This window comes from Eschrichtius robustus, chromosome 12 (assembly GCF_028021215.1).
Source record: "Eschrichtius robustus isolate mEscRob2 chromosome 12, mEscRob2.pri, whole genome shotgun sequence".
Classification (NCBI taxonomy): domain Eukaryota; kingdom Metazoa; phylum Chordata; class Mammalia; order Artiodactyla; family Eschrichtiidae; genus Eschrichtius; species Eschrichtius robustus.
The window spans coordinates 78,221,357-78,247,719 of NC_090835.1; the positions used below are offsets into that span (position 1 = coordinate 78,221,357).

The window sequence follows — 26,363 nt, forward strand, 5'->3', positions numbered from 1 at the left end:
TCCTTGTTACCTAGTAAGTCATTTCATGCAAGTATCCCAGCCCTGGGCACCCTACACTTCAGCTCTTTCAAATTGTCTTTCAAGCCACAATCCCCAAGCCTCATATAACTCCCTCCACCTGGAATGAGCCCCAGGGTATGAATGGGACAGTGACAGCATCTTTTGGGCAGGGCAAGGGGGACAGAAAACTGATGTGCGGGAATGAGGGTAGTCCTTTCAACTAGGGTGTCCAGAAAAGACCGCTGGAGAAGGTGACCTTGAGCAAAGGCTGAAGGTGGTGACAGACTGAGCCATGGGGATGTTCGAGGGGGGAAGCATGCCAGGCAGAACAGCAAGTGCAAAGGCCCTGAGGTTGAAATATGTCTGATACCTTCAAGAAATAGTTGGGGCAGAGTGAATGAGGAAGGGGTGGGGCGGCTAGGGGCCGGGCTGAGGACCTGAGGCTCTTGAACTGAAACAATCCCCACTTTTTCTCGGTGGCCAGTGGTGCTAGTGAGAAAGGGGGACCCTGAGGAGCCAGCAGCTTGGCTGCGAAATGCTTGGAGGGTTGACATCACTTTGCTTACAAAAGTAGAATGAGTCTAAAAGTGGATCTAAAAGTGTCAGACTCCAGACTTTCCTTTCTTCTAACCTATATCCACAGTCTCAACAAAACGATTTTAGAACTTTTCACCCTGCTGACTGAAAATGGAACGGTCTTTAATGACGCAGTAATGTTTAGGTCCAGATCTGGGTACAGGGTCCTCATTCTCAGGGGAGTCTTCGGGGTGTTTACATCTGCTCTATAATGTTCTCAACAGTAATTTATTTTACCAGTTTTTCTTATTCCTGTTTTACAAACCGTCCCAGAAAGTCCTTACATAGACCTTCCTTCAAGTGTATGGATAAAACTGTGAATTACTGTGTCACACCTCCCCCACCTGTTTTTTTTTTTTTTTTTATTGTGGTAAAATATATACAGTGTACATTCACCATTTTACCCATTTTTAAGCGTACAGTTCTGTGGCATTAAGTACCTTCCCATTATTGGGTAACCCTCACCATCATCCATCTCTGGGAATGTCCTCATCTTCCCCAACTGGAAGTCTGCACTCATTAAACACTAACTTTCCACTCCCCCTCCCCTCAACCCTGGCAACCCCCATCCTCCTCTCTGCCTCTATGAATCTGACTGCCCCAGGAACCTCACCCAAGAGAAATCATGTAATATTTTGTGTATCCGCTTTTGTGACTGGCTTGTTTCACTTAGCATAACGTGAAGCATTATCCATGTAGCAAGTATCAAAATTTCCGTCCTTTTTAAGGTTGAGTAATGTTCCATTATATCAATATCACATTTTGTTTATCCATCCATCCATGGCCACATGTGCTGCATCCACCTTTTGGCCAATGTGAATAATCCTGCCATGAGCATGGGCGGATAGACCCCTGCTGTCACTTCTTTTTCTCCCCTCTTTAAAAAGCACTCTTTGGGCAGGAGAATCTTTTGGCTGCTCAAATCAGTCTCTGGCTGCCCTTCTGCCTTCCCAGCTGCTTTTTTACTAAGTTGATTGATGATGAACACCCCTTCTCATTAGCGCAGCCCTCAGCCGCTAAGAAATTAGAGGCTTGGATAATTCACATGGAAGTAAAAGGGTGATGACTTTTCCCATGTCATCCTTGGGAAGTCACTAATGCTGCTGGAAGCAGAGACTAAGGATTTCCCCAGGGCTGGGCCTTCTGATCTTCAGAGGGTGGTTCCTCAGAGGCAGGGACTCCAGTGGATGGGTGGTATTCTGGGAGAGTCCACAGGCACATCCTGGCCGGGGCTACTGGGCATCTCTTCAGATGTCCTGGTCCATTGGCTGTAGCAGAGCCTGGATGAAGCCATAGCCATGGTTTCAGAGGCCCCTGGGCCAGCCCATTCTACTCAGTAGCTATAGACTGCACTGCTACTCTCCAACAGCTGGCCTAAACAGTACTTGCACCTGAACAAAAAAGATGCAAATTGCAAAAGACATTTACATTAAGAAAGTTCACCCACTTTCAAAATGGAGGAGGCCCAGATATGAGAGAGAATGGAATCAACATGAATGGCATGGGAGTCAGCCAGATACAGATCAGGTCTCGGTGGCTGTGGGCTTTGTCTAAGCTATCCAAATTCTGTGAGCCTCAGTTTCTCCGTCTGAAAATGGGAAGAAGGCCGCTGTTGGGATTAAATAAGAAAACGTATGAAAGTTGCTTTTGTCGAATAACCCTAGCTGCGTATTAGTGTTATCTTATAAAATGGATGCTTTTGAAATATAAGATGCCTGGGCACCATCCCCAGAGGTCGTGATTTAATTGGCTGGGGCATCAGTAGTGTTTATAAAGTTCCCCAAGTGATTTTAATATGCAGTCAAGGTGACAAATCATCAGCCTAGAGTGTAGCAGACCCTCCACAAACGTTAGCTCTCCTTCTCAGCCCTTGTCTCATCCCTGCAAACTCCATAAAGCATGTGCCCTCCTTCACACACAATAGCCTTTGGCATTAGCTGCCTGGATTCATATCCTGGCTCTGTGACAGTGAGCAGGGTACTTAACATAACAGAGCCTCAGTTTCCTACACAAGAGAATGGGATTAAAAACAGAATCCACATCATGGTCTTCCATGAAGATTAGAAGAGAGAATTTAGCATGTGGCTTGGAGATAGCACTCGGTCAATGTTGGCTGTTATTGGGAGCAGTCAGTGTCAAGTCAGGAATCCCATGGTCTGTACTGGAGCCGGCCCTTTTCACCCCCTCCAGAGACACCAGCCCTTCTCTCCCCTGCCAGGCTGTCCTGCTCCAGCTCTCCTGCTGAGCCACGTTCCTGGGAGATGCCTGGTGAGAGCTTGGGATCACATTGAGTCAGAGGTATTTGTAGGCGTGACTCACCAGGTCTTAAAACCAGAAGATTGCCCTGTGGGTCTCATGACGTTTCTGGAAAATAAAAGGAGTGAATATCATTGGGTTTAGTTCATCAGACACTCACCCTCCCTTTTGTGTGCCGGGGGTTCTGAAAGAAGCAGGCAGTGGCCCAGCCAAGTCTGAACCTTCAAAGGCCAGGGCCTGGCTGCACTGCTGAGAGATGTTGCTTCTCCCCCAGACAGGTTTCATCCTTTTCCCACAGACTTCTGCTTCTCTGGTTCCCTGCCCAAAGCTACCCTGTTTCTCCTCCCTCCAGGCTCCTGGGAAAATGTTCCCACGGGCTGCCTCTGCTGAGGTGTGTCAGAGCTGAGCTATGCTGCATGGCTGGGTGTGGGCTGGGAAGGGGCCACCCAGACTCCAGAGCACGAGAAAGGGAAAGTTCCCCTTCTGCAGACAGAATTTCTGGAACCTTGCACTGAAGCAGCAGCCAGGAGGGCACCCATTTCTCTGATGCCTTTTCCCCCACCTCCTGCATCCCTGCTGATAGTAAATCCTAATGTTTCTGGGTCACAGCTGTCTCTAGAAGCTGTCTACTTCTCTGCATCTCTAGTTACCACCCTAGCAAAAGCCACTGTCATTTTGTAATTTCTCACCTGCAACAGCAAGCTCCTAACTTGTGTCCCCGGCTTCTATTCTGTCTACTTCTTGCCCAATGCAGCCAGGTGAACTTTTCAAAATACAAAACTGATCACATCACACACACACACATACAGACACACACACTTATGTTTAAAACTTTTTCAAAGCTTTCCATCGCTCATAGAATAATGACAAAACCCCTTAATAAATTCAGCAAAGCCATGTTTATCAGGATTTGGTTTGGCTGTGAGTGACAAAAAACCCAATTTAACAGGAGTTTGAATAGATAAGATTTTCTCGTACAAAAAGGCTACAGTTGAGCCAGCTAGAATTTGTATAGCAGTTCCTCAAAATTCTCAGGGACTCAGTTCTCTGCTCTATAATCCTTAGCATGTGGTTTCTACCTCATGGTCCAAAGAGGCTGCTTGAGCACCAGCCATTGCAACCAAAACCCAAGCACAGGAACAAAGAATTGTACATAGCACTTCTACTGACATTTTCCTGCCCCGAATTTAGTGACATGGCTAGAGCTAGTTGGAAGAGAGGCTAGAAAATGTAATCTTTATTCTAAGTGGTCATGGACCAGCTGAAAAGGAGGAAGAAAATGGATATTGAGCAATACTGGCAGTGTTTATCATACACTCCATCTCCTGACCCCTGCTCTCCTTTTTGAGCTTCAACTCACCTCACACTTCCTTCCCCTGGCTCTCTCCACTCCCAGCAAACTGGCTTTCTCTGGAAGTCCCACATATTTGCAGCACTCCCTTCTGCCTCAGGCCCTTGCTCATGCATCAACATTCTCCCCTCTTCCTACTTAACTACTCATCCTTACTCCACTCCAACAGCATTTCCTCAGGGAATCTTCCTTGATTAGGTCAAACCCTCCCTTTTCTTTTAGATGCTTATAGCATGTAGATTGTATCACTGTTGCAATTACACATTTGTTTATGCAATTATTTGATTATTTTCTGCCTCCACAGTGAGGTCAGGATTTAGGTCTGGCTTTGTACACTGTGGAGCATTCTGCTGGGCATATTGTAGGTGCTCAGTAAATATTTGTTGAATGACTTAATGAATAAATGTAGCTATTATCTTGTATAAAAAAGAGGCTAAGACTCAGCAAACAGTTTTCCTGGGCAAATGGTGGAGGGTGGCCAGGAGGGCTGGGGAGACACAGTAGAGCCAGGGGAGAGTTCTAAATGATTCATTCAAATCCAGTAAGCTTTTGGGTGTGGCAGAGGAAACACTGACCTGGAACTCAGGAGCCGTTTTCTGGTCTCAGCTCAGCCACCAGTAGCTGGACCACTGCCTGGAGCCAGTGAGAATTGATCCGACGCTGGATATACTTTGAAGGCAGAGGCTATAACCACTGCTGGCAGATTGGATGTGGGGAGTAAGGGAAAGAGATGGGTCAAGGGTTTGTCCTGGGTGTTTGGCTAAACAAAGGGAAGGTCACTTACTGAGAAGGGGAAGGTAGCAAGAGGAGCAGGTTTTAGGGGATGATCTGAAGGGTTTATTTGCAAATGAATCGCAGGTTCCTGTAGCCAGCTGCACACTTCACCTTTTCCCCAGGCGTCCCCCAGGGAAAGCCTAGGCCCAGGCAGGTGGGTTTAAGTGGTGGTGACAGGGAATGCCAAGTGGGTGTAAAAAAGATAGAAAAGGTCAGCCGTTCAAGGTACATAGTTACCAGACAAGCAATGATTCAGCCTGACTCAGCAATAGGATTGAACAGAAAGTACTCAGAAGACCTTGACTTACAGGCTTGGGAGGAAGCAGTCACTTTCTGCTAAAGGTCAGTGACAAGGGAAGGCATGTTCATGCATGGTCACTGCAGAAATCTTTGAAGTTTTAGCTTAAACAGCAGTGAAGGGCTTTCCTCTTTAAGAAACCTTCACTCCTCCCTAAGCCAGTGCTCACTGGTTCAAGGCTTTGCTGGAAAACCATCAAACTAACAGCAGGATAGGCCACCTCTCTTATTCCTCTGATAGCTAGGCGAGGTCATCAGCATCATTACTATTACTATCTTCATGATCATATGGGGCTTCTAGGTTGCTCCTCTACCCCTGATTCCTCTAGTTTCTACGATTGTGAACCCCAAGCTTTATTGCCAACCTTGTATATTTGGTCTACACCTTTGCTCTGCAAGGTGTGGTCCCCAGACCAGCAGCACCCACACGACCTGGGAGCTGGCTAGAAATGCAGAGTCTCTGGCCCCAGTCCTGACCTGCCAAATCACAACCTGCCCTTTAACAATGTCCCAGGGGAATGGCCTGCACATGAAAATTCAGGAAACACTGAGCTAGAACATTTTGTGTACTTGCCTCTATCTCATTTTCCTTGTTAGACTTCTATTTGATTAAATATAACAGCCTTTTGTCTGCTATGTGTGAAGCTTATTAACATCGTTCTCAAGCAAAAGCAGAGCCAACAGTTTGTAGGGTTTCTCTTTGATTCTTTTCAACTCATGAGGGTTATGTGCCCAGAAGTGTCTGCGATTTGTGGTTAACAAAAGAAGAGCCTCACAGAAACCAGAGGACCTTAAGTTCTGGTGGAAGAGAGGCAGTGCCGCGAAAGCCAATAGCAGAAAGTGCCCATGCCAGTTCCATCAGAGGAGTTTTCAGGCACACGGGTGGCTCTCCTCAACTGTGGTCCCCGAGGAGCCATCGCTTCTCTGCTCCCATCAGACCAAATTCACAACCACACCTACTGGACATTGGAACATCTGGGACCCGTGAGTACTGTGAGAACGTGGTAGGGTTGAAGTCAGGATGAGGGAACAAGCTCTCGCCAGATGATGGCTCTGAGTCTCCGCAAGACTCAGCTCCCAAATGAAGGAACAGCTTCATGAGGGGCAGCGAGAGCACACATGTTCACAAGCAATGGGGAACGTGTTTACTCACTGGCTCTGTCATCATGTCATTCTCCCCCCCACACCCCCCCCCCACACACACACACAAGATAACAGGCTGAGGTGATAGAGCAAGTTCTGCCTTTGAAAGGCTTGGAACCCCTCAAGGGCAGGGCATAAAGGTGGGCACCCAAACTGCCAATGAGGCGAGCCAAGAGCAGACCCTCCAGCTGGAACTGAGAGCAAGCCTTCGGAGACTGGGCTCCAGTAAAACTCAGAACCGCTTCCAGGGTGATCACGAGCCATCTACCCAAAGGCGGGAACAGGGCGGCCGGAACAGCTGAGGTCATTGGCATTGAGGTGGATCCTTTGACCTGAGGTTGGTGAACCTTGCTGCCATACCCAGTTGCAAAGAGCTGCTGCCCACTTTCTACGTGGGGACTCAGGGGATTAGGGGAGAACTCACAACAGGAGGCTTATAGAGCCTTTGAGTGCGGCCCCCTGTGAACTTAGACCCACGCTTCAAGCTGAAGACTTTTGAAGGCAGGTTGAGCAGTCCTGGTTGGGACCCGGGGGTCACTGGGATAGGAAACCAAGTCCTCAAGGGGGGTAAGGGTCTGGCCCAAGGTTCCATGGCATTTTCTGGCAGAGTGGGAAACAGCGCTGAGCTCTGGCTCCTGGCCCCAAACTCTTCCAACTTCCCGCTGAGAGCTTGGCTTTGCTGGGACGGTGGAAGGAGCCCTCTGCTTAACACACTTCTGCTTCTGAGGAGGGTGGAGGGGTCCTCTTTTCACAGCCTTGACCTACTGTCCTTGGCCAGACTGCCTGCGAACAGGCTGCAACTTCCGCCCCTGCCTGGAACTCCCTCGCTGTCTTCCCAGCAGTGCCCCTCCCTAGACCTCAGGAGAGAGCCTTACCCACCAGGATGCCTTGCTGGACTCCATGGTGTCCCCTGCCTATGGATTCCCGTGCTCCTGAAACCCACTCCTCCTTATCGGATCACAAGGCTGGGGGTAGGAAATAAGTTTCCACCTTCTAACTCAGTTCCTTTATACCTAGCATGGAGCCGGGCATACAGCTGGCACTCAATAAATGCCCGAGTGACCCTTTCTCGTTTCCTCCTTGACAGATTCAGAGCCCAGCACCTTGGACTCCCAGTCTTCGACCACCTTGTTCCTCTCCTCCGAGGAGCCAGGCCCCTCCACCACCGCGCTTCCTTCTCCCTCGTCGTCCTGCGAGCCCCAGGCGTTCTCCCCGGGGCCCTCGGTGCTGCCCGCGCTGCTGCCGCCGCTCCCCGCGGCCCCTGCGCCTCCCGCCTCGGGCTCGGGCGCCCCCCGGCGCGCCGGCCTCTACTCGGTGGTCGCCTCCTCCCCGGAGGGAGCCCCGCGCCTCGTCGACTGGCTGCCCGGCTGCCCCTCGACCACCCCTCCCGGCGTCCGCGGGGATGAGCGTGATCGGCCGGCTACCTGCGCCCCGCGCACGGGCGCAGCGGGCAGGGAGGAGGGCGCGGAGGACCCGGGCGCTTCCCCGCCGCCCTGCGCCCGGCCCGCCGCCGCCGCCGCGACCTTGGAAGCCAACGTCGGGGACATCCTGGTGGAGTTGCGGACGATGAATGGCCACCTGGACGTCATAGCGAGGGCCCTCACCAAACTGGCCTCGTCCCTGGGGCCGCAGCCGCAGCCGCAGCCGCCGCCAGATGCCCCGGATGGCAACTGATGGAGCTGCCCCCACGCTGTGTATCCGAGCCGCGCAGTAAAGGGATCCCGAGTGCACCAGGCAACCCTGCCTGTGTCACCACCCCTGAGCCTGGCAAACCCAGCAGAGGACGGGATTACTCTGCTCAACCTACTTTATGGGAAGGAATGGACCTCCCCTCGCATTTCAATCTGAAATGAGGGTGCTCCTCGCACTTCCTGCCGTGCCAGGCTCTTTCTCGGCTCCCTCCTGCCTGCCCCACTCCTGGGAGCTCTCCTGGCCCTTCAGATGTCCTTCTCTTGCTTTGGAGAAGGCCTTGAGCTCCTGGCAGGACAAGTGTCCGAAGATTGTGGCGGGACCCTGGGCAAGATGCTCAGAGAACCATCCTTTCCCGACCCACATTGGTGACTTCTGAGTCCTGTGGAGGGAAGGCAAGTGCGAAGCATGTTACAAAAGCAGTAGTTCAAGGGCAGCTCCAGTGTTCCTTTCTTGAGTTGTTGATGTGGTATCTGATCTCTGGTGACTTTTACACATTTCTTTAAAAAATATTTTTGGGAAAAGAAGTTTATTTTTTCTCATTGTAACCACATTTCAAGAGGTTTGGAAAACAGAGAAGTGAGAAAAATCTGATGTATTTGGAGAAGGGGGGTATTTAAGTCTTTCTTATGAATAAGAAAGTATTTTGTGTAATAAACAAGATTTTTATATGTACTTTCTGGGTGTTGGCCTTTCGGTGCCACATTTCTTCCTTCCCCTGCTCTTTCTGTTCTCAGTTACCTATCCCAGCCTTACTTTACTCCTTGAGTCTTATTTCAACTTTTCTCGTGCTTGTGAAGAATAAGCTTTTAAAGGTTGTCATGGTTCTTTTCTAAAGCTCCCAGACCTCCCTAAATTTGGTAAATCCACCCTTTTTCTCTGGATTGGAGCAGAAACCGATTCACTGGCCAACAAGGAGGAAGCCAGCATCCCTGGCCTTTCCTCCTAGATGCCGGTAACACCATCCTTCCCAGCTGTGACAAACATGTCTCCAGACTTTGCCAGTGTCCCCTGGTGGAGACCTAGATGGAATTTCAGAAATCTGGAGGAACCTATGCCCTCCAGGATCTGACTTCCCATAAGGAAGAGGGCCCTTCTCGCCTTCCTGATTGAATTAGAATTTTAATTAAGTGTGCTCATTTGCCAGAAGCAAATCTACTGCTCTTTTTCCAGAAACAAACCAAGCATTGGAAACCACATTGCACAGAGTAAAACCCCACCCGGAGCATTTGCAGGGCGCACAGCTGGTGAGCTGCCAGGTTTCTGCAGTTTCTGGCACCCCCAGAGCTTCTCAGACTTTGGCGTGGAGAGCTTACGATGCAGGTTCTGCTTCGGCGGCTCTGGGGTGGGCCTGAGACTCTGCATTTCTAATCAGCGCCAGGGGATGCTGATACCACTTGCCCAAGACACACTTTGTGTAGTAGTGGGTAGGGGTTGTCTGCTCTGGGATTCCTGCTCGTTGCATTGCCACTGTTCCCCAGAAACTGCTGTTTGTCTTTGCCCCTGCAGGGGCCTGGATTCCACAACCTTTAAACTTTCAAAGCATCTCTTTGGGGGACTTTTCTTTTTAAAGCCAGGGCGTATTATGTCTAACCACCCACTTCTAAAAAAGCTTCCGTGGAGTTCAAACCAATTCCAACAAGCATTTATTGGATATCTACAATGCTGATGCCCTGGGGGACACAAAGATGAATAGAATAAAGGCCCTGCCCTCCAGGGGTTCCCAGCCCAGTGTTCCACAAGGAGAGGGATTATCGATCCCAGCATGTAAACAATTTGAAGCAGCAGGGAGCGGTGAGAATGGCAGTCACAGGAGGCCAGGCTTCTTGAGGTTTGACTTTGGGAGAGTTATTTAACCCCTCTGAGCTTCAGTCTCTTGATCTGTGTCAAATGGGGATGATGGCATCTGCCTATCAGAATCAGACATGGACGTGATGGCGGCTTTGCCCTCCTGAAAGTGCAGTCCAAATGCCTTTTTATGGTCAGCGGGCATTTTTACTTCCTCTCTCCTGGGTCCTAAGTCAGGAGGCCCCCCGGTGGAGTGAGAATCACACACTCAGGTCTGAGTTGCCTTCTGGCTCTGAGGGACTAACCCCTTCACTTTTTCAGGAAGAGAATCTATGGCCCAAAGGGACCAGCCTTTCTTCTGCTCTTTAGTGGAAGAAACAGCTCAACTGGAATGCCAGTGCCACACCTGACGGCATCAGCTTCTGGTTTTTACTCATCTGAACAGTCTTTTGTTTTAATTTTAACTGACTTCTTTTGTGTGAGATTAAAAACAGCAACAAAAAACCTAAATCTTTCAAGAACAAAGAGGGGCTGGCATATAAATCCTAAATTTAGATATAGGGACTGAATCATTTGATCAGAATCCCCATATATATTTATATATTTATATTTCTATGTATGAGATTGAGATTGAGGATATCAGAGGAAGGAACCGACATAACACTGATTCCATCCGGGCAGACCAGAGAAAAGTCTGAGCTCCTGTCCTGGGTGAGTTGGGGCCTCAGAGACTGGGCCTGGTTTAGGGTTTTTGAAGATGGGGCTGAAGGAGGTTAGGAGGGCAGGATGGCCTTCATCTTGCAGAAGGTACAGCCAGGGGAAATTTGACAATTTCTAGGGTGGGGGCTGGGGGGTGGGATGGAATTGAGTTCAAACAAAGTATCAGTTTGAAGGTGCCGGACAGAAAAAAGGAAATCTAGTTTTGTAGATTCTAATGTTTATTTTTTATTTTTTATTTTTTGCCGCACGGCTTGCAGGATCTTAGTTCCCCAACCAGGGATTGAAACCAGGCCCTTGGCAGTGAAAGAGTGGCGTCCTAACCACTGGACCACCAGGGAATTCCCTAGTCTTGTAGATTCTAGATGGAAACTTCCCTCCGATACCTGTCCTGATACCTGCTTTTCCCAAGGCTTAGGGTGTCTTTCGGGTGGGCATAGCATGAGGCAAACACACAATGGTTCAAGGTGGCAAGCTGAAGGCAAGCGTAAGACCTATGGCGGAGGATAGCAGGCTTCAGCCAAGGAAGGATTTACCAGCAGTTACTGGACTCAACTGTGTGAGGTAGTGAGGGCCCTGTCTTGGGAGGGCACCAAGCAGAGACTGAATGCGGAGCAGCTGGTGCTTCAGCAGAAAGGATTCTCCACTCGGTGGGGCAGTGATTTAAGGACTCTTTCACTCTAACTTTGAAGTAATTCTTGGCTCTTCCCTATCTCTCATGCCTATATCCAATCCAAAAGCACATCACATTGGTTCTACCTTCTAGAGAGTTCCATGATCCAGCCACTTCTCACCACTTCTCCATTGTTACTACCTGGTCCAAACCACACTATCCTTTCTCACCTGAGTTATTGCAGTTGACTCCTAAATGGGCTCCCTGCTCCCTCTCCATTCTCACAGAGCAGCCAGGGGGGTCTTTTAAAAATATTTCTGACTAGGTTATTCTTCTGCACAAGACTCTCAGTGGCTTTCATCTCACTCAGAGTAAGAGCCAAAGTTTTACATAATCTGGTCTCCTGTTACCTGCCTGACCTCATCTCTTATGACTCTCCTCCACTCGGGTCACCCACGCCTCCTTGCTGCTTCTCCCGTGTACCAGGCACATTCCTACCTCAGGGCCTTTGCACTGCCTATTTCTTCAGCCTGGACCACTCTTTCCCAGATATATCACATGGCTTGCTCCCTCACCTCCTTCAGGTCTTGGCTCAAGCATCACTATCCTTTTAAAAGTTGTAATCCGCTCCCTAACCATCAGCCTCCTCTCCCTAGATGCATTTCTTTTTCTCCTTTCTTGCTTTTTTTTTGCCTCGCACCAATATCCACCTTACCCAGTATACGTCTTACTTTATTTTTTGTTCTTAGAATGTCAGCTTCCCGTGAGGGAAGAAATTTTTGTCTGTTTTGTTCACTGCTGTCTTCCCAGCACACTGCCTTTTAAAAAACAAAGTGTTTTGTAAAAGGGACCTGTCAATTGTTGTAACAATTCAGACAACACAGAGGAGAACAAAGAAGACTATAAAACTCACCCCAAATTCCACCCCCAAGAGATAACTGCTGTCAGTATTCTGGCAACTACTATATGAAACATCTGTGTTTCAATAGAAACACATACATGTGTGTCCAATTCTACAGATGGACAGTATGTCTGCTGCTCTGTAGCCTGTTTTGTTTGTTAACTTGATAATAGATGATGAAAATCTTTCTATTTAAAAAATAGACGTTATATACGAAGCAAGATTTACTTAGTCCATCTTCTATTCGTGCTTCCAGATTTTTCACAATCATAAGCATTCCTGTAATGACCGTGTCTGGGGATACATGCTTTGTCTCTTCTGTGACTATATTGTTCATGTAAATTCCTGGAGGTGTAATTGTGGGGTCCAAGACATACGTTCCTACTTCTTGCTTTAGGCTGTTGCTGTGGCTTCATCAAGGTTCCAAAAGGGGAAGTGAGTGGATGGCAGGAGGAACACGGGGACCTTGGGGTGGTTCCATCCAGGAAACTGGAAAAAGGGAGAAATAGAAACAAGTCTGCCTTCTGAAGGCTGAACTTTAAAGTCGGCGCGAGGGGGGCCAGACAGAGGTGTGCCACCACCCTGAAGATGTGGATCTTGGATGGTCACTCGAACAGTGAGTTAGTCTGGGTCTGGTCAGGAAACAGAGGCCATCTGGGTTCTGCACACAGAGGGGTGTGCATTCATTCAGGAATCGGGAGCAAGGGTGTTGGAAGGCTGGAGGAGTGTGGAGGGGAAGGTGGGTACCCAAAGAGGAGTGACTGCAGGAAAGCGCTACCAGCCCTGGGCTGGAGATGTCAAGGGGACTCAGGACCAGTGTGATGCCAAGGCCCCGGCGGTAGAGCTGAGCTGCTTCAGCAGGAACCCAGGAGCGACCCTGCCAGGCTGCAGCCCCTGCCACCGTCATCCTCGGCTGTCACTAGTGCTGTCGCTACTGCCTGACACCCGCCACCGGGGGGCCACGGGGGAGGAAGGGAGACAGTTGCTTCTCCCCGCCTCCCGCCTTCCCTGTCAGCGCCTCCTCTTCCCAGAACCTAGGTGGGGGCCCATTGGAGGGCGTCTGGGAGATACAGTTTGTGGGGCTTCAGCCCTTATGACACAGGACAGAGCAAAGAAGAGCAGGAATGCAGCTGACAACAAATAAGCAAGTGACAGTTCCAGCAGGAACTCGAGTCAAAGCAGTGGTGTATCTGAAGAAAGCAGCTCTCTATCCGAGAGCGGAACGGGTCGGCCACGGGAGCACCCAAGAGCAGGCACCAGGGAGACCCACGTGGGCAGTGCCTGTGCCAGCAGATGAGTGCTTGCTTGACCCTCTGCACCCAGCCAAGGCCTCACAGAAGGCAGCCTGGCTCTCTTATCTGATGCCACTCAACCGTCCAGAGTGTGGCAATGAGATACTGTCCCCAGGGGATGGCCTCGCTGCCAGGTGCAGACGGGCTGGGTTTCTGAGCCTTCTTGGTGGGCTGTTAGGCTCTGGACAACTGTAGGTTAACTGGTGTGTGCTGCCACTCTGGGAGCAGGAAGCCAACCCTGGACTTGCCCTTGGCCATCTTCCTTTATCTAAAGGACGTCCGCACTAACACTGATCGGGCTCGTATCAGGTGTTGGGCCCTGTGCTGTGTGCTATGTACAGGACTGGGTTTACTTCTCACAGCATCCCTGTAAGCAAAGTTGGGAGCTAGCACCTATAAGGCCCATTTCATTGATCAGGAAACTGAGGCGAAAGGGGGTCATGTGACTTGCTCATGGTCGCATAGCTGGTAACCGACAGAGCCTGGATCTGTCTGTCTCCAAGGCCCTGGCTGTGCCACCACCCGGGGCTGCCTCTCACACTGGACTTTCTCTTTTCAGAGGTAGGTCAAGGACCCAGGACTGTTGAACTGCCTTTGGCTGATGATTCTTCCCCAGGGTGACAGCAGAATTGCTCTCTGGAAGTAACAGGTCCCTGAAGAATCAGAAAATGTCAGCAAACTGGAACAATAAACAGGGGACCGCCCACCCCCGGGCCACAGTACCAATGATGTCATGTGTGCTGGGCGTGGAGAGGCAGAGGAGATACTGGAGGATGAGACAAGGCCCAGGAAAGAGTGGATGAGGACAGGCCAGGAGGGTTGTGCCGCCTCGGTGGCTCTGAAATACTGATAACCTTCGGGTCCTTTAAGGTCGATGTCATTAGCCACATTACGCGTACAAGGGGACTTGGCCGTAACTGTATTTTGTTTCCTTCACTCCTTACCCCCTCGGGCCACCTGGCTTCCAACAACCAACTCTGTGTAGAGAGCCAGAAAATGCAAGGATTTCTGCAGGTCACTGTGGCACCTGCACCAGAATCCCAAGTCCCAGGGGGCATTTGCTAAGCCTCCTATAAAGCAAGGGCCCCAGCAAGCAGCAAGCAGGCTGACTCTAACCTTGGCTTTCCATGGATGAGGCTGGCTGGGGGGTACCGGCAGCTCAAACCATTTCCATAAAACGAACGTGCAAAGCCTCTGATGAGGGGCCAGCAGGGGCATCACCCAAGGCTCTCTGCTCCAGCTGCTTCCTCCAAAATGCGCCAAGGGCTGTGTCTCTTGCCCTCGTGCTCTCCGGAGGGCACTGACTCTGGCCCAGCCATCTCTTCTGGAGCAGACATTTCCCCCCATTTGCCCCATCCTCACGGGGCCTGGCAGCCTTGAGGCACGGAGCTGGTGCTCAGAAATGTTGACGGAGGGAGCCGTCGCCGGGCATCCAGTCTGGCAGCGGTGGGTGCCACCTCCTGCATCCTGAGGGCTGCCTGGGCCGCCTGGATGGAGATGAAGACCTGTTGGCCGGCCAGTCTGGTGCTGGCCCGGGAGGGAAGGTCATGACGACCTGCCTCCGCTGCAGCTTCCAGGCCTTGCCTTTGCTTGTTTTCTGGGAGCCTCGGTGTCTGCCCACAATGGCATGGCTCATTCAGCTGCCTGGATGCTTGGCGTGGTGCGCGGGCCGCATGGCTTGTTTCCGTGGTGAGCATGGCAGGGAAGGCTGGCACTCCCAGGCCGAGCATTCCTTCAGGGTCTCCCCAAGCAGGGCTCGTGCCGGGGGGCTCCGCTCCCAAAGCGGGGTGTTCCGATGGGGGATGGTCTCCTTAAGTCACCTCAAAGTTGGCTGGGCTCTGTGCTGGAGTGAACGGATCTAACAGATTTTATCCATTCCTTTCTCTTGCATCCCACTTGGTTCCCAGAAGTGTTTGAGATGGCCAAATGGAATATCGCACTTGGGAGGGAGCTCAGACGGCATCTGGCCTGTCACTGTGCAGATGGTACAGGAAGTGTCACAAAGGTCGGGTGACTTGCTCAGGGGTGGCAGGCAGAGCAGATGTCTCCTGAGTCCTGTGTTCTTTCAACTGCCACTCTTCCTGGCTCCCTGGAGTGAATCTTGCCATTGCTGGATGAGCTGTCAGTCCGCCTCCTCCAGCACAGAGTGGACGCACCTACACTCAGCACACACGTGTACACACATGGAGGACGCATTAGCATTTTTAAATGAAAACAACATTTTTTAGTTTTCTAAACCAGGGGTCAGGCAACCCTGGCCCATAACCTGTTCTTGTTTAGCTTGGGAACTGAGAATGATTTTTACATGTTCAAATCCTGCAAAAAGAAGAAGAATATGGGACAGAGACCGTATGTGACCTGCAAAGCCAAGAATATTTACTATCTGACTGTCTGCAGAAAAAAAAGTTTGCTGATTCCTGGATCCATTGCACTGCTCATCCAGGGATGGTAAACGATCTTCCCAGGATGCTAAAAACTCCCTTTATAGGTCGATCTGGTCATCTTTATAGGGCTTGGACTCTGAAATTTAGAATTTGCAGCTTCTCTCTTCATCCCTCAGAGGCTGGTGCCTTCTCTGAGTGGTGTCTTGCTGTTGCTAGATTTTTCTCTTCTAAGGGCAGACCATGCAGTGACCCCCCTTGTCTGGAGACCCCCAATGGTGAATTAGGGGGTCAAGGCTGGCAATGGACATTGATGACTGGTACCCACTGTGGGGTTGCTGCCGGAGGCATCCGCAGAATGACCAGGCTGGGAAGGACCCACGGGTGGTGGTTGAGAACAGAAAACTGCCCAGAGGGTGACAAGGAAAATGTCTTTCCCATCAAAGAGAAACACAGAAATGCATGCTCTCTGAATAGCTATATTTCCTCTTCACCACGGCAGGCAGGCTTCTCCACAAGTTCCTGTCTCTCCAGGCCACTCATTTCTTTATAGTTACTGAACCAGAATAACCACAAGTCGAACCGGAAGCACACGATAACCCCGTTGAACTCTGCATGGCCTTGGCCGGGGGCACATTCAAATCCTGCCCTGGCCTGCGCAGCTGCGAGGTCTCCAGCCAGCACGCAGCGGTGTCTGCAGCTCCAGGCTCGGGCTAGTCACTTCCACAATCAGAGAAGGACCTGGGGGGCGGGGTTGGCGCGGGGGAGGAGAGTGACAGGCAAACGGAACCAGGAACGTTCCCAACTGTCGGAGCCGTTCACGGTCATTAAAGATTTATGGGCAGGCAGTTTGGAGTTCAAATATGAGATGACACCAGAAGCCTTTAATGTACAGGGGAGCTTTAAGCATGATCTGGGAGCAGAAAATGGTCTGTGAACACCCCTCTCCGAGATCTTAGAAGTTCTGTTCTATTGACTCCAGGCTGGGCTGCAGCCCCGGTGCACTTCATGGGCTCATAAATATAACATTATTGGACCGAAAAACCAATCCTTCTCCAACAGATTAGGCCCAGATTGGTCAACCCATAAATCAGTGCTGAATAAGAACTATAAAGTTGTGAATCAATGTGTCCCAGATCTCCAAACTGGAATGAAAAAGTTGGAATAAAATAGCTGGAGTTCTTCCAAGATCCTTCTTTTCATCCCCTCCTCCCACCAGCTCCATATCCTAGTAGGTTAATTTTAAAAGGTTTTTTTTTTTTTTGGCTCCTTGGCCTGGCTGTCGGCAGCATTTCAGGGCAGGAAATTCAGTCTAGAAGGGAGGCTGGGGAAACAGAGGCCGTCCTGTTGGGTTTCCGGTCAAGACTGATCTGCAGCTCCATGCTGTCTCCCTGGCCGGGGTCTCCACCTGCGGCTGAGAGGTGGCGGCGTTTGTCATCCGTGGCATGGAGGCAGGAAGGGAACAAGATGCCCCATGTGTCACTGGCACGTAGTGGGTGATCAGGTCATGTTTGGTCAATGACTGGATGTTTAGATCTAATTCATTCAGGGGCTCTGAGCCCCGACATTGAATTACTAAATATAATAATCTGCTCTCCTCTTAGAACTGTACATCTGGTTCAGAAACGCCATCTGGCTATCCCTGTAGGATGTGGTCACCCTTTTGGATCTGGGAGCTGAGGCTGTCTGCTGTGAACGCTGCCCACACGTATGCAGAGAGAATTCCGTCTCAGTTCCTCTGGAGTTCTAAAGCAAAGTCTGTTTTCCGAACCTCCCCCTCTCTTTGAGGTCCCCACCTGGGGGATGCACCACACAGCCCCTTCTGCCCTCCTAAGGTCTTACTGTAAGGGGTCTGCTCTCCTGGGCTGGGGCCTCTTACTCTTCTCCAGTCGTGCCAATGTCCAGCTTGCCTGCCATCTTCTCCCCTCCGGGGAGGACACGTGCGTGGTACCATACACATCCCTTGAAGTGATGGCCTCCAGGTTTTCCCCAAACACAGACTCCAAGGGCTGGAAGGGACCTCAGTCCCACCTTGCTTCATCTGCTTGTTTGGGGAAACTGAGACCCAGAGAGGGGTACTCACTTATCTAAAGTAGAACTCAGGCCTCTTGCAACCCAATCCGCTTCATCCTAGTGCAAGCCTTATGCTGACTGCGTTCTTGTCCTTCTCCCTGGGGGGAAAGAAGGTCCTTGTCACGTTCTCCTGAAAGCACCATGTCTGTACAGTTGGCCGTTTCCTTTGGCCAGTTTCATTTCTCCCACGTTTTCCTCTCTCCTTGCTGTGACTTACAAGATCATGAGCAGACAAGCCCAAGGACTCAGAGGAGAAATTCTCTCCTCCAGTGTGTGCCCCTAGGAGCAATGGAGCCAAACGACAGCACTCTTTAACGAATGAGCTCCGTTTTGGTGTTTTACCACCAGGGGCCACAGAAACCTTGCAGGATGTGTCCAGGGCAATGGATTTTGTAGGGTTAGCTAAATCTGTACCACCCACTGCACAATAGCAGCTCTGTGCAGAAAGGCAGCTCTGAAACAGGTTTAGTTTTCCATCAGTTCCAAGTTCAGGTGAAGGGCCGTTTCTGCAGCTAAAGGATTTGTATTCCCCCTTCTCACCCTGATGCCGCTTTTGTCATCCTGGCTCTTCCACCCCTCATAAATGCTGACATTCTCTCTCTACTTCCTGGGAAAACATTTAACTCCCCAAATGAGCTATAGGAAATAAAGAGATTGTGCTGCTTGGATGTACTCTCCTATCAGCAGAGCTGTGAATGAGTGTGAATGTGCTGAACACTACTGCCTAGAGAATACTTTTTAGCCACTTAGTTCCACTTTTAACCCCTAGGTCTGAGGGCCCATGGCCCCTGGAGGGGGATGGGGAAGACTGTAAAAATGATCCTAATTCTTCATCTTTCCTGTATCCATGCCTTTGCCATATAACTTTACATTGACCTCCAAGGCTACCTCTGGGCTTAGTCATGAACTTGTTCTGGCCAACAGGATAAAGTGGAAGTGATGTGCATTGGCTCCAAACCTAGATCCCAAGAGGCCTTGCATGTTTCCTCTTGCTCTCTTGTGCCTCTCATTGCCATGGAAACATGCTCAAGCTAACCTGTTGGAGGAGGAGACACTGAGGAGCAGAGCCAGATCACCCCAGGTGTCCCAGCTGAGGCCAGTCTAGATCAGCCAACAGTCAGCCAACTCCCAGACACATGAGTTAGCCCAGCCTAGATTAGCAGAGCCTCTTAGCTGACCCCCAGCTGACCCTAGATGTTTATTCTTGCGTGTCACTGCGGCTTAGTGATGGCAAGGCAGTGAGACAGGCTGGGACCTGGGACTCTTTACTGCAGTGCTTGAACCTAGATAAACATCTCCTCGAGCAACAGAATACAAATAAAGGACTAAAAATTAATGCAGGCATGTGCAGGTGGGGCAAATTATGAACAATAAGATACAAAAAGTCCAAAACCCAGCTGCCACTTCAGAGGTGCCAGGAGCAAAAGTAGGGTACTGAGCATGGTCCCTGCACACAGCACCACCAAAGGGGTGGGCAGACCACCTAAGCTACCCCTCTGGCCCGACCCACTGATCCACCCCTACCCTCACCCCATTTAAGGGACCAGCTCGCCCCCCCACAGGTAGCGAGCAAGGGTACTTGCTACTTGCTTTTGCTCCCTTGTGCTGCAGCACAAGCCCCAATAAAACCTTGCCTGGGGCTTCCCTGGTGGCGCAGTGGTTAAGAATCCGCCTGCCGATGCAGGGGACACGGGTTCCAGCCCCGGTCCGGGAAGATCCCACATGGCACCATGACTACTGAGCCTGCGCTCTAGAGCCTGCAAGCCACAACTACTGAGCCCACATGCCACAGTTACTGAAACCTGTGTGCCTAGGGCCCATGCTCCGCAACAAGAGAAGCCACCGCAATGAGAAGCCCACGCACCGCAACAAAGAGTAGCCCCCACTCGCCGCAACTAGAGAAAGCCCGTGCGCAGCAATGGAGGTCCAACACAGCCAAAAACAAACAAACAAATAAATTTACAAATTTATAAACAAAACAAAACAAAATAAAAACCTTCCCTGAATTCCTCATCTGGCCTCTTATCAATTTCTGTTGATTAAGGAGTCCAAGGACCCTGGTCAGTAACAGCAGCATTACGGTGGATGTAGATGATTGATGTGGGGATTTACCCCTTAGACTTTTTATCACTCCTTTATCCCTTGTGTCAATCAGCTGGTCACAGACACCATCTGGTCTACACTGCTAGGTGTCTACCCAATGTCCATTCCTCCTTTCTTCCTTACTATCAGAACCATGTGCCTAGCTAAAAGAAGCCTACATTTCTCAGCTTCCCTGCAGAAAGCAGTTGTCATGTGACACTTCTTTGGCCAATGAGAAACAAATGAAACATTGAGTGGCACTCCTTGGAGGGGGGGTGGGGACCCCCTTTGTCCTACTCCTTCTTCCTGCCTGGAGTGAGAATGTGATGCTGAGGTGACAGCACAATATAAGAATGGCTGAGGGAGAAGACAGAAAGGGCCTGGGTCTCTGAGAGTATGGCCACAGGACTAGTGCTGAGAAAGCCTTCTTTGTGGACTTGTAGTTACATAAGGAAAAATGAGACTTCTAAGTTATTTATGTTCCTGTTTCTCAGGCTTCTCTTACTTGTAGCTTACTATAATTTTTTAAAAAATTGAAGTATAGTTGATTTACAATATTGGGTTACTTTCAGGTGTACAGCAAAATGATTCAGTTTTGTATATAGGTATATATATATGTATATATACATATATATATCAGATTATTTTCCATTGTAGGTTATTACAAGATATTGAATCTGTAATTCTCAGTAGCACACTCTAGCACCCACTTTGTCCTCATTTGAAGAAAGTGCTTAGAACAAATGAGTGAAAGTACATTCTAAAGACATATCACAGCAAGGACGTACTGTATAGCACAGGGAACTATATTCAATATCTTGTAATAACATATAATGTAAAAGAATCTGAAAAAGAATATATATGTATATATCTGAATCACTTTGCTGATAAGGAAACTGAGGTTCTGAAAAGTTGAGCAAACTAGCTCATACAGCTAGTGAGCAACAAAGCTTAGGTTTGGATCCAGCCTTGCCTGATTCTAAGGTCTTTGTACTTTGTCCTGCATTTTCCTTAACATGTGAATTCATTGTCATTAGTGCAGAAGTAGCAGAGATAGTGGTATTCACCAATTAGTTCATGGGTTCCCCTAAATTTCTCACTCTCACTTCCAGTTACATTGGGGCCACGTGATTGGTTTCTGACAATAAGATGTGGGCAGAAATGATGTACACCACCCCAAGAATGACCTTTGAGAACATCCTGGATGGGTCACCATCCATCTCTTCCTCTTCCACAATACAGGAAGCCAGATGTTGAGGTGTTAGCATCTCAAGATGGAGGCAGCCTGGATCCCTGAATCACTGCGTGGAGGAAAGTTGCCCTCAAGAGCCACCCAATCCACATTTAAATTTAACTAAACAAGAAATGACTCCTTGTTGTAGTCTTGGAGCATAGTGTCACCTAACCTAACTAATATAGCAGAAATGAACAGAAAATTTTTATATATTTATTTTATATAATTGTTTATACTGCACAAAATATTTTCTTGATCCTCCTAACCTTGTGAGATAAACAGGTATTCGAAGCCCCACATTATACGCCAGGAAACTGAGGCTTAGAGAAGTGAAATGATCTGCTCAGGACCACAGAGTTGGTAGGTGGTCAAAACAAGGTTAGGGGTTTGGTATTTCTCCCGCACTCTGCAATTTTATAACTTCCAAGCCTGATGTTACAAAAGCAAGCAGTAACCTCAGAGGCAATGAGGGTCCCCTGTATAGAGTTCTGCAGATTAAATTAAACACCTTGAAGGACTAAAAGACTAGGTAGCCAGTCCAGACAGGTGTAATACATTCCAATGGTTCATATTCTTAAGTCAACAAGCTGCAGGCGTCCTGTGGCTGCTCGGACTCCTGGGTGGTCCTGGAGGGAGATTCCAAGGCCAGCCCTCAAGGAACCCAGTGTGCAGATCCCTGATCTGAATCACAGGTCTTGAATGAAAGACAAAACTTTGCACTCTTTGAGTGAAAATCCTCACTGTCTCCAGGAGGATTGGGGGCCTGAATTTCCTTCCTCATTCCCACTCAACAATCACCATTTTATTCTTTAGAAAATTCTTCCCAAGATACAAAACGCTCCTTTACCTCATTGAATTCTCACAAAACATGGTCATGCTTTTTTGTGGGGAAACTCAGAAAGGTTGATCTGTTCTAAGTTAATGATGGGGTTCTGCCTCTGAGAATAAACTCTGACATTTATTGAGCACATACTATGTGCAGGATCTTACTCGACCCTATAGAAGTCCTCCAAGGTTGGTATTACTGTGACTGTTCTACCAGGAGGAATCTGAAGAATGAGAGATGGAAAGCTTGCTCAAGGACACTTGGCTAGGAAGGCTCCCAGTGGGAATCCATAAAGCCCATGGAGGAGTCCTCAACCAAGACAAAAAGAAACGGGATGGAGGGTAAAAACACTCAACTCTCCCATCCTGTACAAATACCCAATAACTTCTGGTAAGTCTATGAGGCACCATCAATTGAACACTTTAAAAAATCTATTGTAGTCTTTGATCTTTCCTCCTCTCAACAATTTTATGTGGTCCCTTTTACAGGAACTAGAGTTTCCATTTAGTTGACCTCCAATAACCTCTTTATACTAAGAAGAGGGGGGAACCACTTCTTGACTTTGTAAACATGGATCTTGTCCACGTTCAGTCCCTTTTGCTGACTAAATTCTCCAAATCCTTTCCTCTCTCTCTAGGTCAAGCTCCTGGGATTCTGCTCACATAGATCTGATAAGCTGTCAATAGCTTGAAAGTGACAAGGATCTAAGTCACCTCTACTTATGGTTATTTGGCTTCTTCCGTTCCTTGCTGTAGCGAGTCCTCATTTAGCACTTTCCCCTATGAAGCTCAGGCTATTGCGACAGGGGACCATCCTCAAGCCAAGGATCTCCGGGCGGGGCCTCCAGCTGTCCAATTCCAGGGCCTATTCACTTTGCACTCTGTGTAGATGTCCCCTTGGAGTTGGACACTGAGGTGAGACTATGGCCCTATTCTTGACTGATGCATTCATTCATTCAGAAATAATTTTAAGCACTGGCTATGTCTCAGACATTCTATTGGCCTCTGAGGTTGGAGAGGTGAATAAGGTACAGATCTGTCCTGGTTGAAGGTGACAGACCATCCACACTCGAGCCACTTTAGAAACCTAAGAGTCTCCCTCTCCTTTGCCTCCACACTGCAATCAAACACGGAGTCTTATCAGTTTTACCTTCGAAACATTCATCATACTCATCTCTACTTCTGCATCCCATCCAAGACTCCCCTAGTTTAGGTCCTTCATACCTCTTTCGTTGATTATTGCAATTTCCTCATAGCCAGTCTGTCTGATTTGGTCTCATCCTCCTTCATCGCTTTCCCACCCTGATGTATGAGTGATTTGCCTAAAATATACATCTAAGTCACTTAGCCAAGCTTTCAAGTGGCTCCCTGTGGCCCACTTACCATGGAGTACAAAGTCCTTGGTGCCCTGGCTGGTACCCGCCTCTCCAGCTTTGTCCCTTAGTAGATGCTCCTGACCACCAGACTGACCGTTCAGCCCTTTGCATTGGCCTCTGGTCCTCCTGGTGGGTAAGTGTTTTGACCCTTCCTTCTGCACCCAGCCCCCACCCCACCACCTCTCTGCCTTTGCTCCCTGCCCCCTGTCTCCTTTGTCATGCAGGATAACTGCTATTATGAGCTACTGAAGAGGATAACCCCTAGTCATTCTTTAAGGCTTATTTTAGGGCCCAGCTCCTCCAGAAAGCCTTTGTTATTTCCCTGCCCACCCCACGACAGGCGCCTTTCCTCAGTGGGTCCGTGGTACCCCTTGTACATTTCCATCATTGCTCCTAACATATGGGCAGGTAAGTTGTCTTCAGTGTCTTTTGGCTTCCCTAGACTCTGGACTCCACGTGGGGAAGGGCCAGGGTGCTTGGCACATGGGAGACTCCCAATAAACTCCTCGAATGAATGAACAAATAATTTCAATAAAATGGAAAACAAGGGGGACAGAGGTAGTGACTGACTCCAGCTGGAGAGGTCAAAAGTGGCTTTAAAGAGAATACATGGGGCTGTATGTTGAAGGAAGCAGAGAAGCTTGTGGGAGGGGAGTGGGGAGAAGGCTACACTCCTAGTGACCCACCATCAAAGTTTTTGCTCTCCGTTCCTGTGACTTTATGCTCTGCTGGCTTAGAGGTCTTAGTTCCAGAAGGAGGAAGGCTTCCAGTGTGAGACACAAGAATGATTCCACTGAACTGGAAGTTAAGACAGCCACCCAGCCACTGTGGCCTCCTTCTTCCTCTGAATCAACAGGTACAGAGCTATAGTGAGTTATAGTGTTGGTTGGGGTGATTGAACATGACTCCCAAGGGGAAATAGGACTGCTCCTCCATAGTGAAAGTAAGGAAGGGTGTGTCTGAAATATAGGAGATCCCTTAGGGCTTAGTATTCCGTGCCCTGGGTTATTCCATGCCCATGAAATTAGTCTCTTAGTATTTCCATGTCCTGTGATTAAGGTCAATGGAAAACTACAACAACCCAATCCAGGCAGGACTACTAATGACTCAGACCCTTCAGGAATGAAGGTTTGGGTCATCCCACCAGGGAAAGAATCACAACCAGCTGAGGTGCTTGCGGATGGCAAAGGGAGTACAGAGCGGGTAGTGGGAGAAGGTAATTATAAACAGTAGCTACGACCACGTGATCAGTTACAGAAATGAAAACTGAAATTGTCATGAGCATTCCTCTTGCTTTTATTATGAACACGTTGGTGTGTGACCCATGAAATTAACCATCACAGCTACTCAAGGACACAGCCTTCCCGAATGTAGCAGCCCCCAGTTGGTCTGTCCTGCGGTCATCTGATTTCTGTCTCTGTGGTGCCGGGCAGGAGCTGAGCTATTTCAAAGAACATGTAGGCCACAGCGTTTGAGAAAGTGTATTGAGAATTTACCAGAGTGAGAGGCGGTGGAGAAAGATGAGTCAGCCATAGATTCTACCCTCCAGTGGTTTTACAGTCTAGTAGCAAAGCAAATACTGTTTGTTTGGTTGCTGTTTGTTTTTTTGCTACCTTATAGTTACATTGGTCTGTATCAATAGAATGTTCATGCATGGTTACAGGGAGAGCAGATGCGCCCCCCGACACTTGTTGGTGTGGTCTGTATTGACCCAGAGCCCTGCTCATGAATGCCCATTACTGCCAGCAATCAGAAGCTGATTTAGTGCAGGTTCCTGCCAGCAGTGCAGTATCCAGGAAACGGGTCCCTTCTGGGCTTGGAGGGCTGAGGTGTGAACCATCAGGACCCCAAGAACCCATGGCTGCCCTCCCCAGCCCTTCTGCTCCTGCATGTCTTCCTGACCATTTTTATTTGTTTCTGGTAATTTGTGTTGGAGGCCAGGCAGTTCAGGAGGCAGAATGGTGTTCTTGGAATAAGTGGCATTTCAATGTTAGCTTTTCAGGGGTGATCAACTCCAAATCACTGTACTGTTATGATGGAGGGCCTCAAGAAGATCCCCACAGACCATTTGGTGGTATGCATCAAGAATGTTAAAAGCGTGTGTGGAATACTACTCAGCAATAAAAAGGAAGGAGCTATTGATATGTGCAACGATGTGAATGAATCACAAAATAATTATGCTAATTAAAGAAGGGAGAGGGAAAAAAGGTCCATACTGTCTGATCCATTTGCATAAAACGCTAGAAAATGCTAACTATTTTGCAGTGACAGAAAACAGAACAGTGGTGCTTGGCGGGGGGAGGGGAGAGAGGGAGAGATGACAAAGGGGCACAGAGAAACTTACGAGGGTGATGGACGTGTTCATTACCTTGCTTATGGCAATGGTTTCATGGGTGTGGACCTATGTCAAAAATTACAAAACTTCAAATATGTGCAACTTACTGTATGTCAGTTATACCTCAATATGTCTGTTTTAAAAATGTAAAGATGTGTGCACATTTTGACCCAATAATTCCATTTCTAGTCACCCTCCTAAGGAAATAATTGAAGTGCCCAATTTAGGTTTAAGATCTTCAGCACATTGTTTAGAAAAGTGAAAATGTTCAATGAGAGGGCAGAGTTTAAAAAAATTAATGTCTCAATAAATTTCCAGATGATGATGGACTACTCTATATGCTTTTAAGATAGCAAAATCTTATTTACTGTGATGAAGAAAATGTTTACCACGCAGTGCTTGGCGGAGAACCCGTTTACAAAACAGTCTGAACGTTATGAGATCAATATGTTACAAAATAAAGATACGTGTAGAAGAAGAAACTGGAGGATTTGTACAAAATGTTCACAAGCTAGGTCGTGGGTGGGGTTACAGGTGATTTCAGTTTTCTTCTTAGTGCTTTTATGTATTAGTCAAATTTTCTACTTTTAAAAAAGCTTAATTTATTTATGTATTTTTGGCTGTGTTGGGTCTTCGTTGCTGCACGCGGGCTTTCTCTAG

General features: G+C 48.8%; 1 protein-coding gene across 1 annotated transcript in view; it reads left to right on the forward strand.

Moving 5' to 3' along the window:
* RUNX2 (RUNX family transcription factor 2) overlaps positions 1–8,648 on the forward strand; it is a 227,034-nt gene extending 218,386 nt beyond the window's left edge. Inside the window, exon 6 of the mRNA XM_068557094.1 lies at positions 7,485–8,648. Within this exon, the coding sequence (XP_068413195.1) occupies positions 7,485–8,071 (587 nt within the window). The 3' untranslated portion in view covers positions 8,072–8,648. The remainder of the gene's footprint in view (positions 1–7,484) is intronic.
* The last annotated feature ends 17,715 nt before the right edge of the window (positions 8,649–26,363 follow it).